At 46.2% G+C, this 27500-nt stretch overlaps 1 protein-coding gene across 1 annotated transcript in view; it reads left to right on the top strand.

Annotated features, from left to right (window-relative positions):
- Positions 1–27500, top strand: part of DOC2B (double C2 domain beta) — a gene marked incomplete at both ends in the record, with an annotated part of 134274 nt that overhangs the window by 62965 nt on the left and 43809 nt on the right. Inside the window, one exon of the mRNA XM_081346709.1 lies at positions 14278–14387. Within this exon, the coding sequence (XP_081202835.1) occupies positions 14278–14387 (110 nt within the window). The remainder of the gene's footprint in view (positions 1–14277; positions 14388–27500) is intronic.

Genomic DNA, 27500 nt, shown 5'->3' with positions numbered 1-27500 from the left:
CAACCAGGAGAACCTATACCATCTCAGACAAGCAACTGTCTAGCAGCTAGCCTCTTCTTGAAAACCTCCACTGATTCCAGGTTGCTTCTCTCTTTGATCAGTTCCCAACCATAGTTTCTCGTCCTTCCCTCTGGTGCTTTGGAGAATAACGTGACCCCCTCTTCTTTGTGGCAGCCCCTCAAATACTGGAAGACTGCTATCATGTCTCCCTTATTTCTTCTTTTCTTTAAACTGCCCATTCCCAAGTCCTGCAGCCGTTCTTCCTATGTTTTAGTCTCCAGGCCTTGGATCATCTTAGTTGCTCTTCTCTGGATTTTTTCCAAACTCTCAACATCTTTTTTGCGATATGGTGACCGAAATTGGCTGCAGCATTCCAGGTGTGGTCTTTACTAGGGTTTGATAAAGCGGTACTAGTACCTTGATTCCGTGCCTCTGTTTATACAGCCCAGGATTGTATTCGCTTTTTCGGCTGCTGCCGCACACGGCTGGCTCACGGTCAAGGGATCGTCCACTCGGACTCCGAGGTCCCTCTCTCACAGTGGCTGTTTTTGAGCCGAGTCTCGCCCAATCTGTACTTGTGCCTTTGGGTTTTTTTCTGGCTAAATGTAAAACTCTGCTTTTCTCCACATTGAAACTCATTTTGTTGGATAGGGCTGGTTGTTTCTCAAGATCTTTTTGGATCCTCAGCTTGTTCTTCTGGGGTGTTGGATAGTCCTGTCAGTTTGGTGTCATCTGAAAATTTGATGCGTTCCCCTTCAATTCCCCCATCTAAGTCATTGGTGAAGATGTTGAAGAGTCCTGGGCCTAAGACGGAACCTTGTGGTACCCCACTGCTTACTTCTCTCCATGTGGACGTAGTGCCGTTGAGGGCTACTCGTTGAGTACGGTTTGCCAGCCGGCTACAGACCCATCTGGTGGTGATGTTGTCTATTCCACCTTTTTCTAGCTTACCGAGGAGTAGGTTGTGTTTATTTATTTTATTACCGTATTTTCCGCCGTATAAGACGACCCGGCGTATAAGACGACCCCCTACTTTTAAGAAGATTTTCAAGGTTTTGTCTTATACGCCGGAAAATACTTACATGCCCTGCCTGTCACAGAGGAGGCGAAGGCCCGACTGGCCCCGCCTGCCCTCCCGCTGCTCCCGCGCTTCTGCCAGCCCCCGAGGCGCAGCGTTTCCCAGGCGGCAGGCAGCGCCGGAGGGCAGCCGCCACCCCGCCACGGCCGGCGCCCCTCCTGCTTCCCCCCCCAGGCCTTGAACTTCTCCCATTGGGCGCAGGGCGGGGCAGCTCCGCCCGCAGCCTCTTTTTTAGAACTCGTGCGCTTCCCTCTCACTGTCGGCCGAGGCGCGCTCGGCCCGGGCTCCCGGTCCCTCTTCCCGGCCGGCTTCCCGCCCTGCCCCTCATGGAGCTGGACTGGGCGTGCAGCCTCTCGGTGTGGCTGCTTTTCCTGGGCAGCCTGGCGGTGCGGCTTCTGCGCTCGGACCTGTTGCTGAGCCGGCGGCTGCTGCTGTGCATAGGGCTGCTGGCCGTCCTGCAGGCACTGGGCCAGGCCGTCCTGCCGCTGCCCCTCAGTGCCGCGCTCACGGCGGCTGCCTGCTGGCTCATCTCGGCCAGCACCGCCCGGCGGAAGCGCATCCCCACGGGAGGAGAGCGGTGCTGGTGACAGGTGAGTGCGGCGGGCGCGAGGCCCTCCCCTCGGGCCAAGAGCCGACGGGCAGCGCCGCCTTTGCGTGGGGAGAGCCGCCCGACGCTCCCGCCCAGCCGTGTCCCGGAGCCACGCCGGAGATAGCTCGTTTGCGCGGGGCGGCCCGGCTTTGCAAGAACGGGGACGCTCGACTGATTTATGTTTTTTTTCCGGCGTATAAGACGACCCGGCGTATAAGACGACCCCCCAACTTTTGAGATGATTTTCATGGGTTAAAAAGTAGTCTTATACGCCAGAAAATACAGTAATTGATTTATTAATTGATTTTATATACCGCCCTATTCCCGAAGGACTCGGGGCGGTTGACAGGGCGAATTAAACAATACAAATAAATACAATTATTTATTTAAAAACCTTGTGAACCGCCCTGAGTCCTACGGGAGAAGGGCGGTATATAAGTTTAATAAAATAAATAAAAATAAATACAATTAAAATAGAATTAAATTAAGACAAGCCCACGATTAAAACAAATTTAAATTTAAAATTTAAAGTTAAATTAAACACACACCCCTCAGTCCAAGCCAGAAAGATCAAATAACCAAGTTTTCAGGTCCCAGCGAAACGAGCAAAGGTCCGGGGCAGTCCGAAGTTCTACCGGCAGTTCATTCCATAGGGCAGGCGTGCCCAGAGAGAATGCCCTCCCCCTGGGAATCACCCGCCGGCATTCCCTAACCGGTGGAACCCTAAGGAGGCCCTACCTGTAGGAGCGCACAGGACGATGGGAGGCTTATGCTGGCAGCAGGTGCTCCCTGAGATAATCCGAACCCATGCCATTTAGGGCTTTATAGGTCATCACCAGCACCTTGAATCTCACCCGGAGGGCAACCGGAAGCCAATGCAGTGTTCTACTTTGTCAAATGCCTTACTAAGATCTAAGTGTACTACGTCCACAGCATTTCGCTGGTCTGCTAGTTTAGTCACTTTATCGAAGAATGAGATAAGATTGGTTTGGCGTGATCTGTTTTTAAGAGAAAGGAAAAAAGAAAAGAAACGGCAGAAGAGGAGAAGAAAGACGAAAAGGGGGGGGGAAATGAGAGGACGGAATGGCAGGCTTCAACGAAGAAGGGATGAGCTGAATATTTTGTCTTGGTTGAAAAATCTTAAACCGTGGGAGTTATAACTGAAGGCGTTGACGGGAGATTGTCTTGTGTTTCCCCACTGGGAGCAGGAGGGTAGACTAGATGACCTTGAAAGACCCTTGCAATTTGGAATGTCTCTGCGCTCTGCATTGGGAATACAAAGAACCTTTTGGATGGACATCCTTTTTGGCACAAGGGTTTGGGACCAAATTTAGAAATATTACATAGAAGCCAAGAAAGACAGCTTGGAGTGACGCACAGTTTTCAGATCGGGGTTCATGGGGGGGGTGTTCCTAAAAATTTGCATAGCATCCACTATCACATGACCAAACCTTCACCTCTTCAATATCCATAAAAACAAGGCAAGTTGGGGGAGTGCCTAATCGGGGCTGGCATCTCAACCGTTTTGACCAAACTCTAATTTTCAGGCCATCTAGCGAACATCAAAACTAAACATTAAGAAAACCAAGATCATGGCATCCGCCTTTCTCAATTCCTGGCAAATAGATGGGGAAGAAATGGAGGTAATGACAGATTTTATTTTCCTGGGCTCCAAGATCACTGCAGATGGCGACTGTAGCCAAGAAATTAAAAGACGCTTGCTCCTGGGGAGGAAAGCCATGGCAAATCTAGACAGCACACTAAAAAGCAGAGACATCACCCTGTCAACAAAAGTGCGTATAGTCAAGGCTATGGTCTTCCTAGTTGCAATGTATGGCAGTGAAAGCTGGACCATAAGAAAGGCTGAGCGCCAAAGAATTGAAGCCTTTGAACTATGGTGCTGGAGAAGACTCCTGCGAGTTCCTTGGACTGCGAGGCGATCAAACCGGTCAGTCCTGGAGGAGATCAACCCTGACTGCTCTTTAGAAGGCCTGATCCTGAAGCTGAAACTCAAATCCTTTGGCCACCTAATGAGAAGGAAGGACTCACTGGAGAAGAGCCTCATGCTGGGAAAGGTTGAGGGCAAGAGAAGAAGGGGACGACAGAGAATGAGGTGGCTGGATGGAGTCACTGAAGCAGGAGGCGTGAGCTTAAAGGGACTCCAGAAGATGATAGAGGACAGGAAGGCCTGGAGGAACGTTGTCCATGGGGTCGCGATGGGTCGGACACGACTTCGCAGCTAACAACAAAGCTATCGTCAAACCAACATTAAAAAAAATATTTCAGAAGTTAGCAACACAGGCAGCCCTCAACTTACAGCAGTTCGTTTAGTGACCCCTCAAAGTTACAACGGCACTGAAGAAAGGGACTTATCAACCGTTTTTCAGACTTACGACCGTTGCAGCATCCCCCACGGTCCCGTGATCAAAATTCAGACGCTTGGTAACTGACTCATATTTGTGACGCTTTCATGCTCCCGGGGTCACATGATCCCCTTTTGCGACCGTCTGACAAACTAAGTCAATGGGGAAACCAGATTCATTTTACGACCGTGTTAGAATCGTAACAACCGCAGGGACCCACTTAACAACTGTGGGAAGAAAGGCTGGAAAATGGGGCCAAACTCCCTTAACAAATGTCTGACTTAGCAACAGAAATTTGGGGCCCAGCTGTGTTCGTAAATTGAGGACTACTTGCAGTAGATCACGATCTCTGCTATCCTGGGAGAATCCTTTCTTCCCCAATTTAAAATAAGTTTCCAAAAACAACCCCTCAGAAATTGCCAAATCGAAATCACCACATCCAGATTAATTTGGAGCTTCTGCTGAAAATCTCCCTTGATCTGGGATGAAATATTGAGCCTTCGTGAGGGAATTTTTTTTTTAATTATTTTCGGGGAATCCAATCACAAAGGTATAAAGTCAGAAATATGCCATTGTGTTATTTCTCCCGGGACCTCAAATTCGAGCTGGTTGTGGTGCTTAACAATTCTATTATATCCTTCAGGAGGAATATGAATTATACAGCATATTATAAAAAAGAACAATTTGCATGGGTGAGTGAAGAAGGATATCTAAATTAAGCAGGCCTCTTGAATCTTTGTGTGTTAATTAGTTGTGGCATTATGAACAATCGCCTTTCGGTTTGAAATGTTTGTTCCTGGTCCTTTGCCAGCTTGGCTTTCAGGGATTTTTTTTATTGCTCGTTAATTTGATCAAACCTTTGGGAGGATTTTACGAGACGGTAGGTAGGGTGTTACTGTCCCGATAGGCAGCAAATAAATTGAACAAACGAGTGAACAAATTAATACATTCAACGTACCCTTTGTGTAGGTCAGGGGTAGGCAACCTTGGCTCTTTTATGACTCGTGGACTTCAACTCCCAGAATTCCTGAGCCAGCATGGGGGAACTATGGGCCCTTTATGACTTGTGGACTTCAACTCCCAGAATTCCTGAGCCAGCATTGCTCAGTATGGAAACCTATCCATTTCTCCTCAGCATGGCTGGCTCAGGAATTCTGGGAGTTGAAGTCCACGAGTCATAAAAGAGCCAAGATTGCCTACCCGTCAAGGTAATGATTTAAAAGCTAACCAGCTGATGTAAGGTAAGATGCAATGATGGGAATGACTCAGCAGGGTCTGTGTCCCTTTATGAGCCTCTATATAAAAGGGAAAGCTCCGCTGATGTGTTCTCTCTTCCGTTTCCTGCTGTAACTAATGTGTGTTGGATCCTGCTGTATCAACACACGTATGTACACTGTCCCTGGTGTATGATATTGTAGATAGTGTAGGATAAACCACCATTTAATATAGACCACTGTTTGCGGTGTTTACTCCTGGGTTATCTCAACGCAGTAAGACTGTGCACGCTCTAACAATAGAAGCATTCATTTAGTGACCGTTTGAAGTTAGAATGACACGGGGGAAAAAGTGACTTATGACTGATTTTTACACTTACAGCCATGTGATCAAAATTCAGACACTTGCAACAGGCGTGTATTTATGACGATTGCAGAAATGGAGTGACTGTGGCAAAAGGAAGGAGAGGTAGGACGTCTGTGGAGATTCTCAGTCATCCAGGTCGGGGTTGTCCCGAAGGTGTTTTTTCAAGAGGCAACTGGACTTTCTTTGTTCTTCTTTGAAGACGTTTCGCTTCTCATCCAAGGAGCTTCTTCAGCTCGGAATGGAAGGATTTATACTCCTTGCAGACGGCTGGTGGTTTGCCTTCTTTTAGAGAGTCGTTGAGGCTGCTTGGAGATTTATCGGTGACACAGGAGAACAAACCCATCAGGACAAGATTCAGCAGTCCCTCTGCATTTAAAAGAGTAAAGGCCACACAGAAAGCAATGCTCTAGCACAGGGGTGTCAAACTCAATTTCATGGAGGGCCGCATCAGCATTGCGGTTGCCCTCAGGGGGCCGGGTGGGTATGGCCAGGGTGGGCGTGGCCTACTGGGAGGGTGTGGCTAGAGTGTGTATGGCCTACTGGGTGGGCGTGGCCAGCTCTACATCGTTCGCATCAAGGGTGCCTATGGGGGCCTGGGCAGGAGTGGGACAGATCTGAGGGTCTCTGGCAGAAGGAGGGTCTCTGGGCCAGGGCCAAGGCAGTGGGGGCCGTTCCCTCGCTGTTTCCAGGATGGCTTCGCGGGCCGCATGAAACCACTTCACGGGCCGGATCTGGCCCCCGGGCCTTGTCTTTGACATGTCTGCTCTAGCAGCTGCAAATGCATCACACAAGCAGCCCAATGTGTTCCACATCGTGTGCTTGCTTACTCTCTTATCATCCCTTCCTCTCCAATCTCTCCATTATGCGAGTGCGGGAGGGGGGGGAGAAAGACAAAAAAATTAAGTTAGAGAATGAAAAGATTGCTTGCAGAAGTTGCTTGTTTGTTTGTGTTCTTCACCTGCCTCATAACATCTCCGTTCGGGGGGTGGGGGCGCGAACCCCCCCCCCCCCCAAAAAAAACCAAGCAATCTCTTCAGGCAATCTCTCCTGTGCTTGACCTGTTTTTTTCTTTCTTTTTTTTAAAATGTGAGCGACTGTAAAGTGATGCACCTTGTGTGAAAAAATCCTAACTATGCACACAGGGGTAGAGTTAGTGGTGACAAATGAGGGAAAAGTTGTTGGAGTAATTGGGGAGCAGAACGACAGAGGTGGAGAAACAGTGCGCATTTGTTGTGAGAAATAGAACCGAATAGAGCTGGAAGGGACCTTGGAGGTCTTCTAGTCCAGCCCCCTGCTCAAACAAGAGATCCTATACCCATAGCAGGAGAATCTATCCAGGGATAGGCAACCTTGGCTCTTTTATGACTCGTGGACTTCAACTCCCAGAATTCCTGAGCCAGCCATGCTGAGGAGAAAAGGAGAGGTTTCCATGCTGAGCCAGGCTGGCTCAGGAATTCTGGGAGTTGAAGTCCACGAGTCATAAAAAGAGCCAAGATTGCCTACCCCTAATCTATACCAAGAAAGGTCAGCAGCATGTTAGGATTCATAAGAAATGTGGGGAAAATAAAAAAGCCAGCATCATAACGTTCTAATAAAAGCCACTGAATAGAAAACATCTGGGATGTACAATGTAGATAGTCCTCAATTTATGACTGGAATTGAGCCATTGCTCCGTTGCTAAGCGAGAAAATTGCTGAATTTTGTCCCATTTTACGACCTTTCTTGCCACCGTTGTTAAGTGAATTATTGCAGTTGTTAAGTGAGGAACCCGGTTGTTAAGTGAATCCGGCTCCCCCCCCATTGACTTTGCTTGTCAGAAGGTCACAAAAGGGGATCACGTGACACCCCCCTCGGGAGGCTGTGGCCATCATAAGTACGAGTCAGCTGCCAAGCACGCGAATTTTGATCACGTGATGCTGTAACAGTCGTAAGTGTAAAAAATGATGATAAGTCACTTTTTTCAGTAAGGTTGTAACTTAGAACGGTCACTAAATGAGTGATTGTAAGTCAAGGACTGCCTGCATGAGTTCTTTATAAAAATAATAAAGGCAGGATAACAATATTTTTTTTTTAAAAAAAAGGTAAAATATTCAGCAGCCCTTTTGCAACTTGCGCTGATTTGCATAGACCCAGTTAAGCTGCTTGGGTGAAGCTCATCTGGATTCCGGTTTCATTTTTTGTGCTAAAGTCTTGATATTTTTTTTCCCCAGCCGTGGTAGAACTTTCTCATAGATTGATAGATTGTCGTTTTGACACGGTCTTTCTATTTTAATCCGTTGCAGAGGGTGTGCATCTGCTCGAAGGCCTTGTGTTGCTTTTCATAACGGTGCAGAAAGGCCGATAAATCAGAGTTGTGAGATGGGCAGCAAATAAATTTCATAGTAATAATAAAAAAAACTGTCTTTCAAAGTGGCCAATCCCCCACCCAACAGGATAAAAAAATGCATTCATATTTATTTATAAGCTGTGGTTTATTTTATTTATTTTTAGTCAAGGTGTCTCTAAAACAGGGGTCCCCAACCTGTGGGCCACGGCCCACTACCGGGCCGTGGTTGCTTGGCTACTGAGCTGTATGAAGGGATGGCCAGTGGACATGCACACGCGCGTGCACTCACCCCCCCAACTCGCGCTAGCACTGCCCTGAGCATCCCGCCGGTGCTAGCACCACCCCATCCTGAGCTTCCTACCGGCACTAGTGCCGTGCCGAGCATCCTGCTGGTGCTAGCACCACTCTGCCCTGAGCATCCCACCGGCAATAGCACCACGCCGAACATCCCGCCAGCGCTAGCATTGCCCTGCTCCGCCACCGAGTGTCCCACCGGCACTAGCGCCGCCCCGAGCATCCCGCCGATGCTAGCACCGTCCCGCCCCGGAGGATCCCACCAGCACTAGTGCTGCCCCATTTGCACCACTCGTGCCCACGCAGCCCTGTTTGCATGTGCGTGTGCACTTGCGTCTGACTGTTTGCATGTGCGCATGCACTCGTGCAGGGCCCATTTGTGCGCATGCACAGGGAGGTCATTTTTGCATGGACGCGCACATGAGCCATTTGTGCTTAAGCCCGTAGTGGTGGCTGCCTCCCTTTCCGGGCCGCCAAACCAAAAAAGATGGAGACCTCTGCACTCAGGGAAATATGTGTTTGGGGGAAAAGTCTGCTAATTCGCTAAGTGCAGATAGTCCTCAATTTACAGCATTGGTTTAGTGACCGTTCAAAGTTACAACGGCACTGGAAAAAGTGACTTAGGACCGTTTCTCACACTTAACGAGTGCTGCAGCATCCCTTGGCAACTCTACTCGTATGAATGACGCTTGCCTGGAGTTGTGCGATCCCTTTTGTGACCTTCCGACCAGCAAAGTCAACAGGGAAGCCAGATTCGCTTAATGACCGCACGATTCACTTAACGTCTGCAGCGATTCGCTTACACAACAGTGGCAAGCAAGGTTGTAAAATGGGGCAACCCGCCCCCCCAGCATAACGGCTGTAAGGCCCAGCTGTGATCGTAAGTCGAGGACTACCTGTATATGCTTGGGCCAAAAAAAGCTGCTAATTAGCTGAGCGAATTAATTGAGTATTCAGCACTCCTCTCCAAGCCGAAAACCATGATATTAAATCCATAAATACAAATTCCTCCTCCCTTCAGAAGCGGAGCCGTGGAGTTAATGAGCACATATCAGCCACTTTATCTTCCTGACATGTCTTGAAGTAGGTTAAGCCAAGGGATGATGACATGCTTTGAAGTAAATTAATACAAGTGTTTGGGAGGTGAGCAAAAATAACAAAGGGTAGACAGAACAATCACAGCCCAGCCAACTCTGACATGCTCGTTTAAACAAAATTACTTGTCATTAATAATGGGAGCTTCCCTGCCTTCCCTCTGACTCCCTTTTTCTCAATCTCAATCAGAATAGAGTTGGGAAGGGGCCTTGGAGGTCCTCTAGTCCAGCCCCCTCCTCAAGCAGGAGACCCTATACCAGTGATGGCAAACCTTTTAGAGACCGAGTGCCCAAACCGCAACCCAAAACCCACTTATGTATCGTCGGGTGCCAGGTGGGCGTGGCTACAGTGGTAACGGCAGACTGGGTGGGACTAAAAAGTTCAATCAATCAATTCCAACTTTGCGAGATCTTTTTTTTCCCCGCGAGAAGTTGAAATTGATTGATTGAACCTTTTTTTTTTTTTGCACACGGCGGCGGAGGCCTAAAGCGAAAATGTTTTATAAAACCCAGCTGAAGGCCTAGGACTGGGGCGACGGCGCGCGTGCCCACAGAGAGGGCTCTGCGTGCCATCTGTGGCACGTGTGTCATAGGTTCGCCACCACAGCCCTATACCTTTTCAGATGGATAGCTGTCCAGTTTCTGGAATTCCCCCCCCTTCTTTCTATTCTCCTACCGATTTAAAAGCTTACCCCCGTAGAAGAAAAGAAATCAGTTCCGCAAATGTCATGAAATCCTGATTCAAACGTTTATTTCAAAAGGGGATCCATCTTCTTAAAGGGGAGGGCGCCAGATGCACAAGAGAAGGAGTTAAGTCACAAAACATGGTTATATTTTCTTTGCAGGCAGTCCTCGACGTACGACCACAGTCGAGCCCAAAATTTCCGTTGCTAAGCGAGACATTTGTTGAGTGGGTTTTGCCCCAGTTTTAGACTTTTCTTGCCCCAGCCGTTAAGCGAATCCCTGCACTTGATAAGTTAGTAATTCGGTCGTTAAGTGAATCTGGTTTTCTTATTGAGCTTGAGTGTCAGAAGGTCACCCAAAAAGGGATCACGTGACCCCGGGATGCCACAGCCGTCATAAATACGAGTCAGTTGCCACTGCAACTGGGGATGCTGCAAAGGTCGTCAGCGTGAAAAACGGTCCCAGGTCACTTTTTTTTCCCAGTGTCCGTTGTAACTTTGAACTAAACAAACTGTTGTAAGCTGAGGACCACTTACCTGTATTTGCTGCATAATTCCACACGGGCGGCTTCATTCTGGCACCGTCGTGTTTTGCTGCAGACTTGGTGCCCTTTGGAAATGCCAAAAGGAGATAGATATACAGCTGGAGCCAAGAATTACACTACGCTGACCTTTTTGTAAAAAAAAAAAAAAGACATAATCAATCAGGATCCTATGCAAAACCTTGCGTGGGGTGGATTGTAACAGTAAGGAAAGAAAATAAAAGGTAGTTAAGGAGAGTGTAATAGGGTTCCCGGCCCTTTAAAACGTCTCCGTAACTCAGCAGGATAATAATATATTGCTGGCATTCCGTGGAATTGCTGCTGTGGTTTATTTCCTGGGCGTTTTTCTTCTTCTTCTTGAAAATTAAGCATCAGACCTGCCCCGGTCCAATCCCTTAGGACTTTTTTTTTATTAAAAAGTTTTACAATACATTTTATCTTTAACAAACCAAAAAAAAAACCCTCCCAACCCCCTCCCCTCCCACCCTCTTCCCCCTCCCCAACCCCTCCCTCCCTTCCCCCCCCCACTTCCCAGAGCAAAATACAGGGTATAAAAATACAAACAATTATAATCTAACTTATGCAAACAATCCTAAACTATTTAGACTTTCGAACTTTAACTCATATAGATAAACTCCAAACATATATATATATATATCATATCAATGATTATTCAAATACAAAATAATACTTTTCAATCTAATTCCCAATAAAAAACAATCCCAGATAAAACAATTTATATCAATTGTCTAAAACTGTTCCTCTTTCCAACTAAGCTTTAAATTCATATTATCCTAATATATTATACAACTTAAAATACCATAGATTATTTTCCAAACTTAATTTTTTTTTCTTATATATAATCACATCATTCTTGTATTCTTATATTCTATTACCTATTCCAATATTACCCATAAAAATATTACAAATTAACTTCAAACACAAATAAAACAATTTATATCAATTTTATAAAACTATTCTCCTATCCAACTAAGCTTTAACATACTAAAACCAGGTTTATACAACCTTCCCTTAGGACTTTCATTTGGTCGAAAGAGGACTGGTTGCAGAAGAATCAGGCGCTGGAACTAAAATTTTCCCGTGCCAAAAGAGTGACATGATAGCAGTCTTCCGCTATTTGAGGGGCTGCCACAAAGAAGAGGGGGGGGGTGTCAACTTGTTTCCCAAAGCACCAGACGACGGCAAGACAAGAAACAATGGATGGCTCTGCATCAAGGAGAGAAGCAACCTGGAATTAAGGAGAAACTTTTCTAACAGCCAGGACAATTAACCAGTCAGTGGAACAGCTTGCCACCGGAAGTTGTGAGTGTTCCAACACGGGAGGTTTTTAAGAAAAGATCGGACAGCCATTTGTCTGAAATGGTATAGGGTTTCCTGCCTCAGCAAGGGGGTTTGACTTGATGACCTCCAAGGTCCCTTCCAGCTCTATTCTGATTCTAGTGTTCCCCTCATCCCAGGCCCCCCGCCCCCCCCCCCGACCAGTTCATCTTCAGCCAATAGTGGTTTTCCCCTAAGTCTTTTGGGAATGCTGAGATGTTCGAGGTAGTCCACTTACTACATTTCAGTAAAGGTTTTTATTTGATTAACTTATAAAATACAAAAAGCAAACATTCAAACGTCCTTTTGCAACTTGGGCTGATTTGCATGGTCCCACTTGAGTTATTTGGGAGGGGGGGAAAGTGGGGTATAAATAAATAAATAAATTTTAAAGCAGGGGCTGCTTTGCATTGGGTTGGTTCCAAAGGTGGAACCGTTTCAGAAAGCTTCTGTGATTTATCCTGCCCGTCTTTTAATTTCTACTTTTATTGTTGACGTGCTTAATATCTGGTGGTGCAGCATTTATCACTTTTATGGACGATTGGACCACGGAGGCTTTAATTGTATTTTTTTTTTTTGCTGTTCGACATCACCCAACGAGTGTTTGATTGCAGTGGGATAGAAACGTGAGACATAAATAAACAAGACGTGATTGCAAATCTAAACGCAGGGATTTGCACAAAACTAAATAAAGGAAATTTGAAAGGCGTCAGTGTACTAAAACACCTGAAACAAAGGATGGCCTTTCGGAACTTAATCTGTTCTCTTGCACGAACTCCCATTAGCTAGTGTAGTCTGTTGATTAAGGCACCAGGATAGAAGCCAGGAGACAGTAAATTCTAGTCCCATCTTAGCCATGAAAACCATTGGGTGATTTTGGACCAATCAGCAAGAGAGGTTAAGTTCTAGTCCCACCTTAGACATGAAAGCCAGTTGGGTGACTTTGGGCCAATCACCAGGAGAGGGTGAGTTCTAGTCCCACCTTAGTCATGAAAGCCAGTTGGGTGACTTTCGGCCAATCAGCAGGAGAGGGTGAGTTCTAGTCCCACCTTAGTCATGAAAGCCAGTTGGGTGACTTTCAGCCAATCACCAGGAGAGGGTGAGTTCTAGTCCCACCTTAGACATGAAAGCCAGTTGGGTGACTTTGGGCCAATCACCAGGAGACAGTAAGTTCTAGTCCCACCTTAGTCATGAAAGCCAGTTGGGCGACTTTCGGCCAATCACCAGGAGAGGGTGAGTTCTAGTCCCACCTTAGACATGAAAGCCAGTTGGGTGACTTTGGGCCAATCACCAGGAGAGGGTGAGTTCTAGTCCCACCTTAGACATGAAAGCCAGTTGGGTGACTTCGGGCCAATCACCAGGAGAGGGTGAGTTCTAGTCCCACCTTAGACATGAAAGCCAGTTGGGTGACTTTGGGCCAATCACCAGGAGAGGGTGAGTTCTAGTCCCACCTTAGTCATGAAAGCCAGTTGGGTGACTTTGGGCCAATCAGCAGGAGAGGGTGAGTTCTAGTCCCACCTTAGTCATGAAAGCCAGTTGGGTGACTTTCAGCCAATCACCAGGAGAGGGTGAGTTCTAGTCCCACCTTAGACATGAAAGCCAATTGGGTGACTTTGGGCCAATCACCAGGAGACAGTAAGTTCTAGTCCCACCTTAGTCATGAAAGCCAGTTGGGCGACTTTCGGCCAATCACCAGGAGAGGGTGAGTTCTAGTCCCACCTTAGACATGAAAGCCAGTTGGGTGACTTTGGGCCAATCACCAGGAGAGGGTGAGTTCTAGTCCCACCTTAGACATGAAAGCCAGTTGGGTGACTTCGGGCCAATCACCAGGAGAGGGTGAGTTCTAGTCCCACCTTAGACATGAAAGCCAGTTGGGTGACTTTGGGCCAATCACCAGGAGAGGGTGAGTTCTAGTCCCACCTTAGACATGAAAGCCAGTTGGGTGACTTTGGGCCAATCACCAGGAGAGGATGAGTTCTAGTCCCACCTTAGACATGAAAGCCAGTTGGGCGACTTTCGGCCAATCACCAGGAGAGGGTGAGTTCTAGTCCCACCTTAGACATGAAAGCCAGTTGGGTGACTTCGGGCCAATCACCACGAGAGGGTGAGTTCTAGTCTCATCTTAGACATGAAAACTCAACTAGATGGTGAGTTCTAATCCTGCCTTAGGCGGATTTCTTTGGGCCAATCACCAGGAGACACAGTGAGTTCTAGTCCCGCCTTAGGCATGAAAGCTGTCAGGGTGAGTTTGGGGCGGTAACTCAGCCCAGTCCACCTCACCGGGTTGTTGTTCTGGGAAAAATGCGTAGGAAGGAGTATTCCCTGCGTTATTTATAAAAGGAATAAAAGAGGGATATGAATCGACTGTTTTCTTTTTTTCCCTTCCCAGGCGAACAAACTGAGGACCAAAACTTTGCGGAATACATTAAATCCCACTTGGAATGAAACCCTCACATACTACGGGATCACCGACGAAGACATGATCCGCAAAACGCTCAGGTGAGTCTGCGACAGCCTCAACACAGGTAGACCAGATAAGAAACACAACCAGGTAAGCTAATTCCGCTTTATTATAAGGCTAGGGCAGGGCTAGGCAACCTCGGCTCTTTTAGGACTCGTGGACTTCAACTCCCAGAATTCCTGAGCCAGCATGGCTCAGCATGGGAACCTCTCCAGTTCTCCTCAGCATGGCTGGCTCAGGAATTCTGGGAGTTGAAGTCCACGAGTCATAAAAGAGCCAAGGTTGCCTACCCCTGGGCTAGGGGAACAGAATTTATCAAATCTGAAAGTACAAGTCTTCTGCAGTCTCCTTTGCAGCCTGAGAAATTAGGGAGAAACGTTTTTCTCGCCAAGCACAGGTCTACATAACCCAAGCTGGACGGTGTTGTTTCTCTGCGTCATATAATCTATGTGAGTCTATGCATAATTCTGCATTTATTTATTTATTTTTGTCATAGTCGTGTAGTGCATATCGGAGGTGGAGACCTTTCTGAGAGCTGCATGCAACGAAATTTCATTTTAATGTACGCTGATTAGGGTACATTCAAAGTGACAATAAGGTTATTCGTTATTCGTTATTCAGTATTCGTTGTTCTATTCGTTTTCTGAGTCTCTTCGTCTGTCCGTTATGCAGCTGAGGGCTGACCTGTCTCTTATCTGATTATTTTCATAGGCAGCATTGCTTCTTTCTGTATGCCAAGGTCGTTCCCACATACCATTACAAGTAGCCTTTGACTTAACGACCACAACTGAGCCCCAAATTTCTGAGACAGTTGTCAGCTGAGTTTTGCCCCATTTTACGACCTCAACTTGCCACCGTTGTTACGTGAATCACTGCACTTTGTTAAGTGAATCTGGCTTCCCCACTGATACTGCTGGTCAGAAATTCACAAAAGGTGACCCCAGGGATGCTGCCACGGTCATAAATACGACTCAGTTGCCAAGGAACACTGCCACGGTCATAAGTATGAGTCAAGTTGCTAAGCGTCTGAGGTTCGATCACGTAACCAGGGGGGATGCTGCAAGAGTTATACGTGTGAAAAATGGTCGTAGGTCACCTTTTCCAGTGCCGTTCCTACGTTTGAATGGTCACTAAATGAACGTTTGTAAATTGAGGACTATTTGTACCGTCAGAGCCCTGTTTGGCTTGCACAACCGTTGGCCGAGCCTGGCTTGCGAAGTGTTTAAATCTCCCTTTGATGGTGTAGAAAGAAAGAAAAAAATTCATCGGGGTCCAATCCAAGCCGGGAATAAACAAAATGGAGACTGCTTTAGAAAGATGGTTGCAGTTTATTGAAGAGGGAGTGGTGGGTTTTTATACCTTCTGGGGCTTTGGGGGTTGTTTCCTGTTCCTGTTTGAGGCTTTGTATTTCCTGTGTCATGTATTTTGACCTGAGTCTGAGTGTCCCCTTTTGGTATTGGTGGGTTCATCCTATTATATCCCCAAACGTCATGTCTTTTAGAGTTTGGGTAGGGTATGAAGATCTAGCTTCCCGACTCTTCCTGAATGGATTATTACAGTGATGGCGAACCTTTCAGAGACCGAGTGCCCAATCTGCAACCCAAAACGCACTTATGTATCGCATAGTGCCAACACGGCAATTGAACCTGAATACTGAGGTTTTAGTTTAGAGAAAAAAAACAACTCATACATTAACATCTTTTGTCTTAAAAAAAAAGTGACAAAGCTTTCAATGATGCAAACAACTTTGTACTGAAAAGTAAAGGTTTGCATTTGGCATGCTTTTGAACAATTAATGTGGTTTTTGCTGTTGTATGCATGCTGATCATTTGTCTGACCTTGGCTCATACTTTGTAAGTTTGAGGGCAATACATGCAGCACTCAGGTCATCTGTTAGTCTGTTTCTGGTGTCAGACTTGATATAATTCAAAGCTGAAAACAGCGGGCTTGCTCCGGAGGCTTGTTTTGGCTAGGAAGCGGCTTGAGAAATGGCTTTTTCCTGCAAAAACTTAGCCAAAGAGCGAGGTGCGCGTGCCCACAGACAGGGCGCCGAGTGCCCCCCTCTGGCACGCGTGCCATAGGTTCGCCACCACTGGATTATTACAATCTGTATTTCTAAAAGCTGGTCTGATTTCTGCTTGGGGCAGAGAGACTTGTGGGTGGTGGTTTCTGCCTAAGATTTTCTATTATTCCTTCGGGGAAATATATTTTGCCTTTTAAATATTCCCCCAAATATTTCTTTCTCTGGGGAGGCTGACTTCCCACAGCGGACTACTTCAAAACTGTCCAGTGGCTAGCCATTTTCCCAAAGCGAAAATATATTTTTCCCCGACAATGTTGTTGTTGTTAGCTGCGAAGTCGTGTCCGACCCATCGCGACCCTATGGACCACGTTCCTCCAGGCCTTCCTGTCCTCCACCATCTTCTGGAGTCCATTTAAGCTCACGCCTACTGCTTCAGTGACTCCATCCAGCCACCTCATTCTCCGTCGTCCCCTTCTTCTCTTGCCCTCAACCTTTCCCAGCATTAGGCTCTTCTCCAGTGAGTCCTTCCTTCTCCTTAGGTGGCCAAAATATTTGAGTTTCAGCTTCAGGATCTGGCCTTCTAAAGAGCAGTCAGGGTTGATCTCCTCTAGGACTGACCGGTTTGATCGCCTTGCAGTCCAAGGGACTCGCAGGAGTCTTCTCCAGCACCATATAGCTCAAAGGCCTCAATTCTTTGGCGTTCGGCCTTTCTTATGATCCCGACAATGCCTGAGCTTAAAGCCGATTTACCTTTCCTTTCCCCAGCCAATTGCTTAACATATTTCTCCCCCCACCTTTCTCATCTCGGTAAATTCTCAGCTTTTGCAAAAAAAACAACAACAACACACCACACCCTTAACTTGTCTTACCTGGAAACACGCTGGGGAGATTTTCGGCGCCCGGTTGTTGAAAATGCAAATGAGTTATTCAGTTTTAATTAGCTTGTAACTCCGGAACATCCTCATCTAGCAATTGGAGGACGGCTGGATGCGATCAAAGGCGTGGTGACTTGATTTTAATTTCCAGGGGATTTTCATTTTTAAACGCCTCTGCTTTGTATTTTTATTAGGCAGTTTAAGGATGGAAATGTTTTCGGCAGAGAAGGAAGTAATGAAATACAAATCAGGGATTTAAAACGAAGTCATAAAATGCCAGTCAGGGATTTGGAAATGTCAAGGAAATTATCGCTTGCTAATATAGCATTATTTAGCTGAAAATAATGGAGGCTGCCTCAGAGAAATGAGGAGCATATAACTGTAAATGTAATAAGAAAGAAAGAAAAATAAAAGACTGAGTAAATTATACAGGTAGTCCTCGGCTTACGACCACAGCGGAGCCCGCAATATCCGTTGCTGACTGAGACAGTTGTTAAGTGAATTTTGCCCCATTTTAAGACCTTTCTTTGCCGCAGTCGTTAAGTGAATCACTGCAGTTGTTAAGTTACCAACACAGTTGTTAAGTAAATCTGGTTTCCTCTGTTGACTTTGCTTGTCGGAAGGTCGCAAAAGGGGATCACATGGCCGTCATAACTATGAATCAGTGGCCAGACATCTGAAATTGGATCACGTGACCATGGGGGACACTGCGACAGTGGTAAGTGCGGAGAAGGTCATAAGTCCCTTTTTTCCAGTGCCATTGTAACTTTGGACGGTCATTAAACGAAACTGTTGTAAACTGAGACCTACCTGGGCTTAAGGGTAAATAACTGAGGCCTCTCAGAGTCGCCTCAAACCCCGAGATTTACAGAAGCTGTAAATTTAATGATAAATAATAATAATAACAACAGCAATAATAATAATGATAATAAAGTTGGAAGGGATCTTGGAGGTCATCTAGTCCAACCCCCTGATCAGGCAAGAAACCTGGGGAAAAAAAACTTGAGTACTGGATATTATCCAGGTATCCCTTTAAGAGATTAAGAATTCCAGAGAGGTTGCGATGAATTTTTATGTGTGAATAATGTGATGTTCGATTTAGTGCAGATTGTAAATTAATACCAGGAGGTGTTTAACGCGATCCAAATCCACTTAATGTGCGGTTGTGGCTGGGGATTTTGATGCCGCTAATCATCTTCTTCGCAAAATGGCAAAAAAAACCAAAACCTTGTCAGAGGAAAAACAGCACAGTTAGTCCTCAGCTTACGACCACAATGGGGCCCAAATTTTCTGTCTTTTAAGGGAGACATTTGTGAAGTGAGTTTCGCTCCATTTTAGGACCGTTCTTGCCTCCATCGTTAAGTGAATCGCTGCAGTTGATAAAGCGAGTCACGCACGGTTGTTAAGTGAACCCAGCTTCCCCCTTGACTTTGCTTGCCAGAAGGTCGCAAAAAGGGGATCACGGGACCTCCGGGACCGCTGCGACCGTCATAAATACGAGTCAGTTGTCTAGTGTCCGAATTTTGATCACGTGACCCTGGAGATGCTGCAAAGGTCGTAAGTGTGAAAAATGGTCATAAGTCCCTTTTTTCAGTGCCGTTGTAACTTTGAATGGTCACTAAATGAAGCGTTGTAATCTGAGGACTCCCTATACATTTTTTTTAAAATGCTTTGTCAGTGTCAGCTTATCTTCCGGAATGACATTTAGATTTTTGTTTTCATTTTGCTTTCTCTGACATCGCTGGGATTTTGCTAACCATCAATTTAATTGATAAGTATCTGTTTTCGCCGCCCTATTTTATTAATATGCATATAAACATTTGCACGGAAACATTTTCATTGCCTGTTTGCTTTTGAGCTGGAAACAATTACCCTGTTTTCCATAGCAATAAAAGTAGTCCTCAGCTTACGACGGCAACTGGGGCCACCACTTCAGTTTCTAAGCGAGGCGGCTCTTCAGTGTGTCTCGCCCGATTTTACAGCCTTTTTTGCCAGTTGTTAAGTGAATTGCTGCTGTTCTTAAGTGAATCACGCAGTCATTAAACGAATCCAGCTCCCTGCCATTGACTTAGCTTGTCGGAAGCCGGCTGGGAAGATCGCAAAGGGTGATCACAGGTCGTTGGGACGCTACAACTGTCGCAAGTACATGCCAGTTGCCAAGCCTCTGAATTTTGGTCACGTGACCATAGGGAGGCTACAACGGTTGTAAGTGTGGAAAACGGTCATATGTCCCTTTTTTCAGTGCCGTTGTAACTTCAATCACTAAACGAATGGTTGTAAGTGGAGGACCACCTGTATTCAAAGAGGCCCCGTCTCTTGGTCCCATCAGGTTTTGCAGAAATGCAAAGCAGGTAGTCCTCGACTTACAACCGTTTGTTTAGTGATCGTTCGGAGTTACAACGGGACTGAAAAAGTGACTTGGGACCGTTTTTCACACCTAACGACCATAGTAGCATCCCCATCATGGTCACGTGATCAAAATTCGCATTTTTGTCAACTGATTCGTATTTCTGACGGCCGTAGCGTCCCCGGGGTCAGGCGATCCCCTCGTGCGACCTTTTGACCAGCAAAGTCAATGGTGGAAGCCAGATTCACGTAACCACCCTTGTTACTAAGTTAGCAACTGCAGCAGATTCCCTTAACGGCTGTGACAAGGAAAGTTGTAAAGTGGGGCAAAAGTCACTTAACCCATCTTTGGCTTAGCGGGAGAAATTTGGGGTTCCCTCGCGGCCATAACCCGAGGACTACCTTGCACTCTTGCAGGTTTTTGTCGAATTTAGACTTTCCGTTTGCAAAAACCTTTGCTTTCAGATCTCGCCCTGCTCTCCCTCCGGGCTCATGAAATCGAAACTTTGCATTTGGCCTTTTAGACCCGTAATTTATTCTGGGTCTTCTCACCCAGGACCCCCAACTTGCTTTCTCAGCAGCCATGGGGGGGGGGGCAGGGAAAGAGCTGGCGTTATCCCAGCTCGTCCTTTTTTGGCACCCGATAAATCCCCGTGACAGCTGCTTGATATACAGGGAAAGGAGCGTGATCTCTTTAGCTGGCACTTTTATGTCCCCGCAGAAGTGCACAAGGGGCCGCCAAGTGCAAGGCGCAAGATTAAAGAGGCTTGCGGAAGGAGGTCAACGCAGGGGAAACGGGGTAGAAGTGGAACAACCTGCCTCCAGAAGCGGTGAATGCTCCAACACTGGAGGTTTTTAAGAAGAGACTGGACAGCCATTTGTCTGAAATGGTATAGGGTTTCCTGCCCGAGCAGGGGGTTGGACTAGATGACCATCAAGGTCCCTTCCAACTTTACTATGATTATTAACAACCTCCCTCCAAAAGCGGTGAATGCTCCAACCCTGGAAGTTTTTAAGAAGAGACTGGACAGCCATTTGTCCAAAATGTTATAGGGTTTCCTGCCCGAGCAAGGGGTTGGACTAGATGACCATCAAGGTCCCTTCCAACTTTATTATGATTATTAACAACCTGCCTCCAGAAGTGGTGAATGCTCCAACCCTGGAAGTTATTAAGAAGAGACTGGACAGCCATTTGTCCAAAATGGTATAGGGTCCCTGCCCGAGCAGGGGGCTGGACTAGATGACCACCAAGGTCCCTTCCAGGTTTATTATTATTATTAACAACCTGCCTCCAGAAGCGGTGAATGCTCCAACCCTGGACGTTTTTAAGAAGAGACTGGATAGCCATTTGCCCGAAATGGTATAGGGTTTCCTGCCCAAGCAGGGGGTTGGACTAGATGACCACCAAGGTCCCTTTCAACTTCATTTTTATTAAGGGATCGCGGCACTGAGCTTGCTTGCCACGACGTAAGAAAAGATGTCAAGACTCTGGGAAGAGCACAGAGAAGGGCAACCAAGGTTTGGCTAGTCTAAAGAAAAGAAGAAATAGGGGAGACATGATAGCAGTCTTCCAGTATTTGAGGGGCTGCCACAAAGAAGAGGGGGGGGTCACGTTATTCTTCAAAGCACCAGAGGGAAGGACGAGAAACAATGGTTGGAAACTGATCAAGGAGAGAAGCAACCTGGAATTAAGGAGAAACCTCCTGACAGTGTGGACAATTAACCAGTGGAACAACCTGCCTCCAGAAATAGTGGGTGCTCCATCATTGGAGGTTTTTAAGAAGAGACTGGACCTGTCTGAAATGGTACAGGTTCTCTTGCTCGAGCAGGGGGGGCTGGACTAGAAGACCTCCAAGTTCCCTTCCAGCTCTAGTCTACTCTATCTTAAAGATGCTTAGGAGACTGGAGGCTAAAACCTATGAACCGCAGTTGCAGAAATTGGATATGTTTAGTTTAATGAAGAGAAGGCTAGAATAGAATAAAAGAGTTGGAAGGGACCTTGTAGGTCATCTAGTCCAACCCCCACCCGAGCGGGAGACCCTACACCATTTCTGACAGATGGCAGACCAGTCTCTTCTTGAAAGCTTCCAGCGATGAAGCTCCCACAACCTCTGAAGGCAGGTTGTTCCACTGGTTGACCGTCCTCACTGTCAGAAAGTTTCGCCTTATTTCTAGGTTGAATCTCTCCTTGGTCAGTTTCCATCCCTTATTTCTTGTCTGGGCTTCAGGTGCTTTGGAAAATAGGGGTGACTAGGGGTGACATGATAGCGGTCTTCCAGTATCTCAGGAGCTGCCCCAAAGAAGAGGGAGTCAAGCTATTTTCCAAAGCCCCTGAAGGCAGGACAAGAAACAACGGATGGAAACTCATCAAGGAGAGAAGCAACCTGGAACTAAGGAGAAACTTCTTGACAGTGAGGACAATTAACCAGTGGAACTCCTTGCCTCCAGAAGCTGTGATTGCTCCAACACTGGAAGTTTTTAAGAAGAGACTGGACAGCCATTTGTCTGAAATGTATAGGGTTTCCTGCCTGAGTAGGGGGTTGGACTAGAAGACCTCCAAGGTCCCCTCCAACACTGTTATTCTATTCTATTCTATTCTATTCTATTCTATTCTATTCTATTCTATTCTATTCTATTCTATTCTATTCTATTCTATTCTATTCTATTCTATTCTATTCTATTCTATTCTATTCTATTGGAATAGAATAGGAAAGGAAGAACAGACATTTGATAAAAATAGGGACCAGTGTTTTCCCAGAATGCAATGCATGCCTCTCACATCCCTTCCGCCTTCAATAGAATCCCATAAGTTATTGCCTGCCTCCTTCCCAGTGTGGGACTACATCTCCCATCAACTGCTGTGCACTTCCCATTTATTTCTCTATACAGCCTTTGTTCCCCTGTGATTTGTTCTTTTGCCTTTAGAAACGCGATAAATGTTGAGGACTAGAAACCTTTGCGGTCAGCAGCCCATCTCGGCACCCACGACTCCCGAAAATTTGCCTTCATTTTGGGAAGGACTGTTCCTCTTACTACATTTTGCAGTCAGTGCTTAAGACGGCACAACTCATTCGAGGCTGTTATTCCCTGGGCTCCTGTTGCTGCGGTTGCGGCTTAATTGTGTTGTGTTTTTTTTTGAAAAGCTCCCGATTTTTTTTTTACCCATGAAAATTGGTTTAAAAGCAAATTGCAGCTCTTCCCACATAGCTTGCATGTAAAGGAGGTCTGGAGTGTTGTTGTTAGCTGCGAAGTCGTGTCCGACCCATCGTGACCCTATGGACAATGTTCCTCCGGGCCTTCCTGTCCTCTACCATCTTCTGGAGTCCATCTAAGCTCAGGCCTACTGCTTCAGTGACTCCATCCAGCCACCTCCTTCTCCGTCGTCCCCTTCTTCTCTTGTCCTCCATCTTTCCCAGCATTAGGCTCTTCTCCAGGGAGTCCTTCCTTCTCATTAGGTGGCCAAAGTATTTGAGTTTTAGCTTCAGGATCTGGCCTTCTAAAGAGCAGTCAGGGTGGATCTCCTCTAGGACTGACCGGTTTGATCGCCTTGCAGTCCAAGGGACTCGCAGGAGTCTTCTCCAGCACCATAGTTCAAAGGCCTCAATTCCACCCTGTTGTTGTTGGCTGCGAAGTCGTGTCCGACCCATCGCGACCCCATGGACAACGTTCCTCCAGGCCTTCCTGTCCTCCACCATCTTCTGGAGTCCCTTTAAGCTCACGCCTCCTGCTTCAGTGACTCCATCCAGCCACCTCATTCTCTGTCGTCCCCTTCTTCTCTTGCCCTCAATCTTTCCCAGCATTAGGCTCTTCTCCAGGGAGTCCTTCCTTCTCATTAGGTGGCCAAAGTATTTGAGTTTTAGCTTCAGGATCTGGCCTTCTAAAGAGCAGTCAGGGTGGATCTCCTCTAGGACTGACAGGTTTGATCGCCTCGCAGTCCAAGGGACTCGCAGGAGTCTTCTCCAGCACCACAGTTCAAAGGCCTCCATTCTTTGATGCTCAGCCTTTCTTAGGGTCCAACTTTCACTGCCATACATTGCAACTGGAGTGCATCATATTAAAACGGGGTGGAGTGCATCATATTAAAATGGGATACGGACCTTTAGAACACGTATAAGGATCAGTTCCAATCCTTTCTTTGAAAGGGGCCTGGAGTATTTTAGAATACAGGAAGTCCTCAGCTTACAACAGTTCACTTAGCGACCGTTGAAAGAAAGATGGCTCCTGACCTTCGCTCCTTCCGCCATGACCTGAAAATTCACCTGTTTGAACAATCCGGCCTGGTCTGATGGGTTTGGGGGTATTTTAATTGTAATTTTAGTTAATTTTTCACTGCAATTGGGCTACTCTATTTAATTCTTATCTTAACTTTTGTATATTGTATTTTTTTTTTGCATTTTATTGCCCTGTACACCGCCCTGAGTCCTTCGGGAGAACGGCGGTATAGAAATTAAATTAATAAATAAATAACGGCACTGGGGGAAAAAATGACCGTTTTTCACACTTAACGTCCGTTGCAGCATCCCCGTGGCCGTGTGATTTAAAATTCAGAGGCTTGGCAGCTGGCTCATATTTATGACGGTCATGTGATCAGCTTCCGGCCAGCGAGGTCATTGGGGAAACCAGATTCACTTAACAACCGTGCTGCTAACTTAACAGCTGCAGTGTTTCATTTAACAACTGTGGCAAGGAAGGCCCTCAAATGGGGCAAAACTCACTTAACGACTGTCTCGCTTAGCGACAGAAATTTTGGGCTCCCTTGTGGTCGTAAGTGGAGGACTCCCTGTACAGATAGTCCCGGACGTACGACCACAACAGAGCCGAAAATTTCTGTCGCTAAGCGTGGCAGTTGTTCAGTGAGTTTTGCCCCCTTTTGAGACTTTTCTTGCCACAGTGGAATCGCTGCAGTTGTTAAGCGAATCACGCAGTCGTTAAGCAAATCCAGCTTCCCCCATTGACTTTGCTCGTCAGAAGCCGTCTGGGAAGGTGTGCCATGGGGATCACATGACCCCAAGATAGTGCAACTCTCATAAGTGCATGCCAGTTGCCAAGCATCCAGAGTGTGATCACATGACCCTGGGAATGCTGCGACGGTCATAAGTGTGAGGACCAGTCATAAGTCATTTTTTTCAATGCCATCATGACCCCAATTGGTCAGCAAAAAAAATGGTTGTAATTCGGACACCACCTTTCTTCCCTGCCTCTCCTCCTTACTTAACCTTCCAGGTGTCTGATGCCTGTTTGTCTGCCTAAACTTCAGATTCGACTAGGCTAGACTAGTCTAGTCTAGTCTAGTCTAGTCTAGACTAGACTAGGCTAGGCTAGACTAGACTAGACTAGACTAGACTAGACTAGACTAGACTAGAATAGACTAGACTAGAATAGAATAGAATAGAATAGAATAGAATAGAATAGAATAGAATAGAATAGAATAGAATAGAATAGAATAGAATAACAGAGTTGGAAGGGACCTCAGAGGTCATCTAGTCCAACCCCCTGCTCTGGCAGCAAACCCTATACCATTTCAGACAAATGGCTGTCCAGTCTCTTCTTAAAAACCTCCAGTGTTGGAGCATTCACAACTTCTGGAGGCAGGTTGTTCCGCTGGTTAATTGTTCCCACTGTCAGGAAGTTTCTCCTTAGTTCCAGGTTGCTTCTCTCCTCGATGAGTTTCCATCCATTGCTTCTTCTCCTGCCTTCAGGGGCTTTGGAGAATAGCTTGACTCCCTCTTCTTTGGGGCAGCCCCTGAGATACTGGAAGACTGCTGTCCCGTCCCCCCTTTCTTTCTTGCAGGATCCTGTGAAAACTAAGGCAGCCACAAGTTCGTGATAAAATATTCTGTCAGCCTCTCCCCTTCACAGGAACCTGGAATACATTTATCACCTTTCGGGTGTTAATGAACTGTTCTAACAGTGAGGACAATTAATCAGTGGAACAACGTAGCTCCAGAAGTTGTGGCTGCTCCATCACTAGAGGTTTTTTAAGACGAGACTGGACAGCCATCTGTCTGAAATGGTATATGATCTCCTGCTTGAGCAGGGGGGTTGGACTAGAAGACCTCCAAGGTCCCATCCATCTCTTTTCTGACTCTTGATTCTGATTCTTAATAAATGGAGGCCTTCTTTCCCGTTGCAGCTTGCCTCCTCTTGTCTTTCTCCTAGCTTGGAACCTGATGGGATTTTACTTCCGAACAATTTACAACCGTGATAGGCGGACTCCATTACGGTCACGAGTTGAGAACTGTCTTTGTAGGTTGATCCGAACTCTACCTTACGTTAGGATGGGATCATGGTTGTTGTTGTTAGTTGCGAAGTCGTGTCCGACCCATCGCGACCCTATGGACAATGTTCCTCCAGGCCTTCCTGTCCTCTACCATCTTCTGGAGTCCATCTAAGCTCACGCCTACTGCTTCAGTGACTCCATCCAGCCACCTCGTTCTCTGTCGTCCCCTTCTTCTCTTGCCCTCGATCTTTCCCAGCATGAGTCTCTTCTCCAGTGAGTCCTTCCTTCTCATTAGGTGGCCAAAGTATTTGAGTTTGAGCTTCAGGATCTGGCCTTCTAAAGAGCAGTCGGGGTTGATCCCCTCTAGGACTAACCGGTTTGATCGCCTGGCAGTCCAAGGGACTCGCAGGAGTCTTCTCCAGCACCATAGTTCAAAGGCCTCAATTCTTTGGCGCTCAGCCTTTCTTATGGTCCAACTTTCACTGCCATACATTGCAATTGGGAAGACCATAGCCATGGTTAGGTTCACATGAATGTACATATTGCAATAAGCTGCTTCGTTCAAACATTGTGTCTTCTTCTTTTTTTTAAAAAAAATTGCTTCTGTTGAAGAGCAATTAATAAAATATTTCCAACTAACCGAGAAAAAACTGTAATGCACAGAGACAAAAAAAAAACCTCACGAGAAACAATAGATGGAAACTCATCCAGGAGAGAAGCAACGTGGAATTAAGGAGAAACTTCCTAACGTTGAGGACAATTAATCCGTGGAACAACCAAGTGCTGTTGCACTGCAAAGTAAATTGAAACAAATTTTAAAGCTTCGTATTTACCATGTAAACATGGCCAAAAATAGGTCTGCGGCAATTAAGATAAAACATAATCTCTGCCCGACTTTGATAGACTACAGCCCCTGCTTTTCAGTATTTTAACTTTATCTCTGCATTTTTATTTTTTTTATTTTTTAAATGTGGCCTTCGAAAGCATAGTTAGATGACTAAGCCACCGTGTCTGGCTTTGCATTAACCCTAAACCCTAAATTATGGCTTGCCAATCAAAGTGGCTGGCTTACATGGAGCAGAACTAAATAAGACACAGGGTTTGTTGTTTGAAGGATGGCCTTGAAAAACGAAAGAGATATAATCCACTTTTCTGATTTCTTTCTCTTAAGGAAGGAAATTTAATTTCCCCACTGCAGTGTTTTCTCTTTAAGTGAGTTTGCATTCAGAGCTTGCCTTAAGCCTTCGGACCCTACGCTACAGGTAGTCCTCGACTTAACGGCCACAATTGAGCCCCAGACTTTCTGTCGCTAAGCCAGACACTTTTTAAATGAGCTTTGTCCCATTTTACGACCTTTTTTCCCATGGTCTTCTAGTCCGACCCCCTGCTCAGGCAGGAAACCCTATACCATTTCAGACAAATGGCTGTCCAATCTCTTCTTAAAAACTTCCAGTGTTGGAGCATGCACATCTTCTGGAGCCACTGGTTAATTGTTCTAACTGTCATTCTAAGTTGAAGCCCACAGGAGGTAAACTTGCTCACTATAGGATACTCCTGCCTTAAATTAAAATAGAATAGAATAGAATAGAATAGAATAGAATAGAATAGAATAGAATAGAATAGAATAGAATAGAATAGAATAGAATAGAATAGAATAGAAGTTGGAAGGGACCTTGGAGGTCTTCTA

The sequence above is a fragment of the Vipera berus genome, assembly GCF_964194415.1.
Source record: "Vipera berus genome assembly, chromosome: 1".
In the NCBI taxonomy this organism is placed as follows: domain Eukaryota; kingdom Metazoa; phylum Chordata; class Lepidosauria; order Squamata; family Viperidae; genus Vipera; species Vipera berus.
The sequence above is the reverse complement of the archived record's forward strand: the minus strand, read 5'-3'. Positions and strand labels throughout refer to the sequence as shown.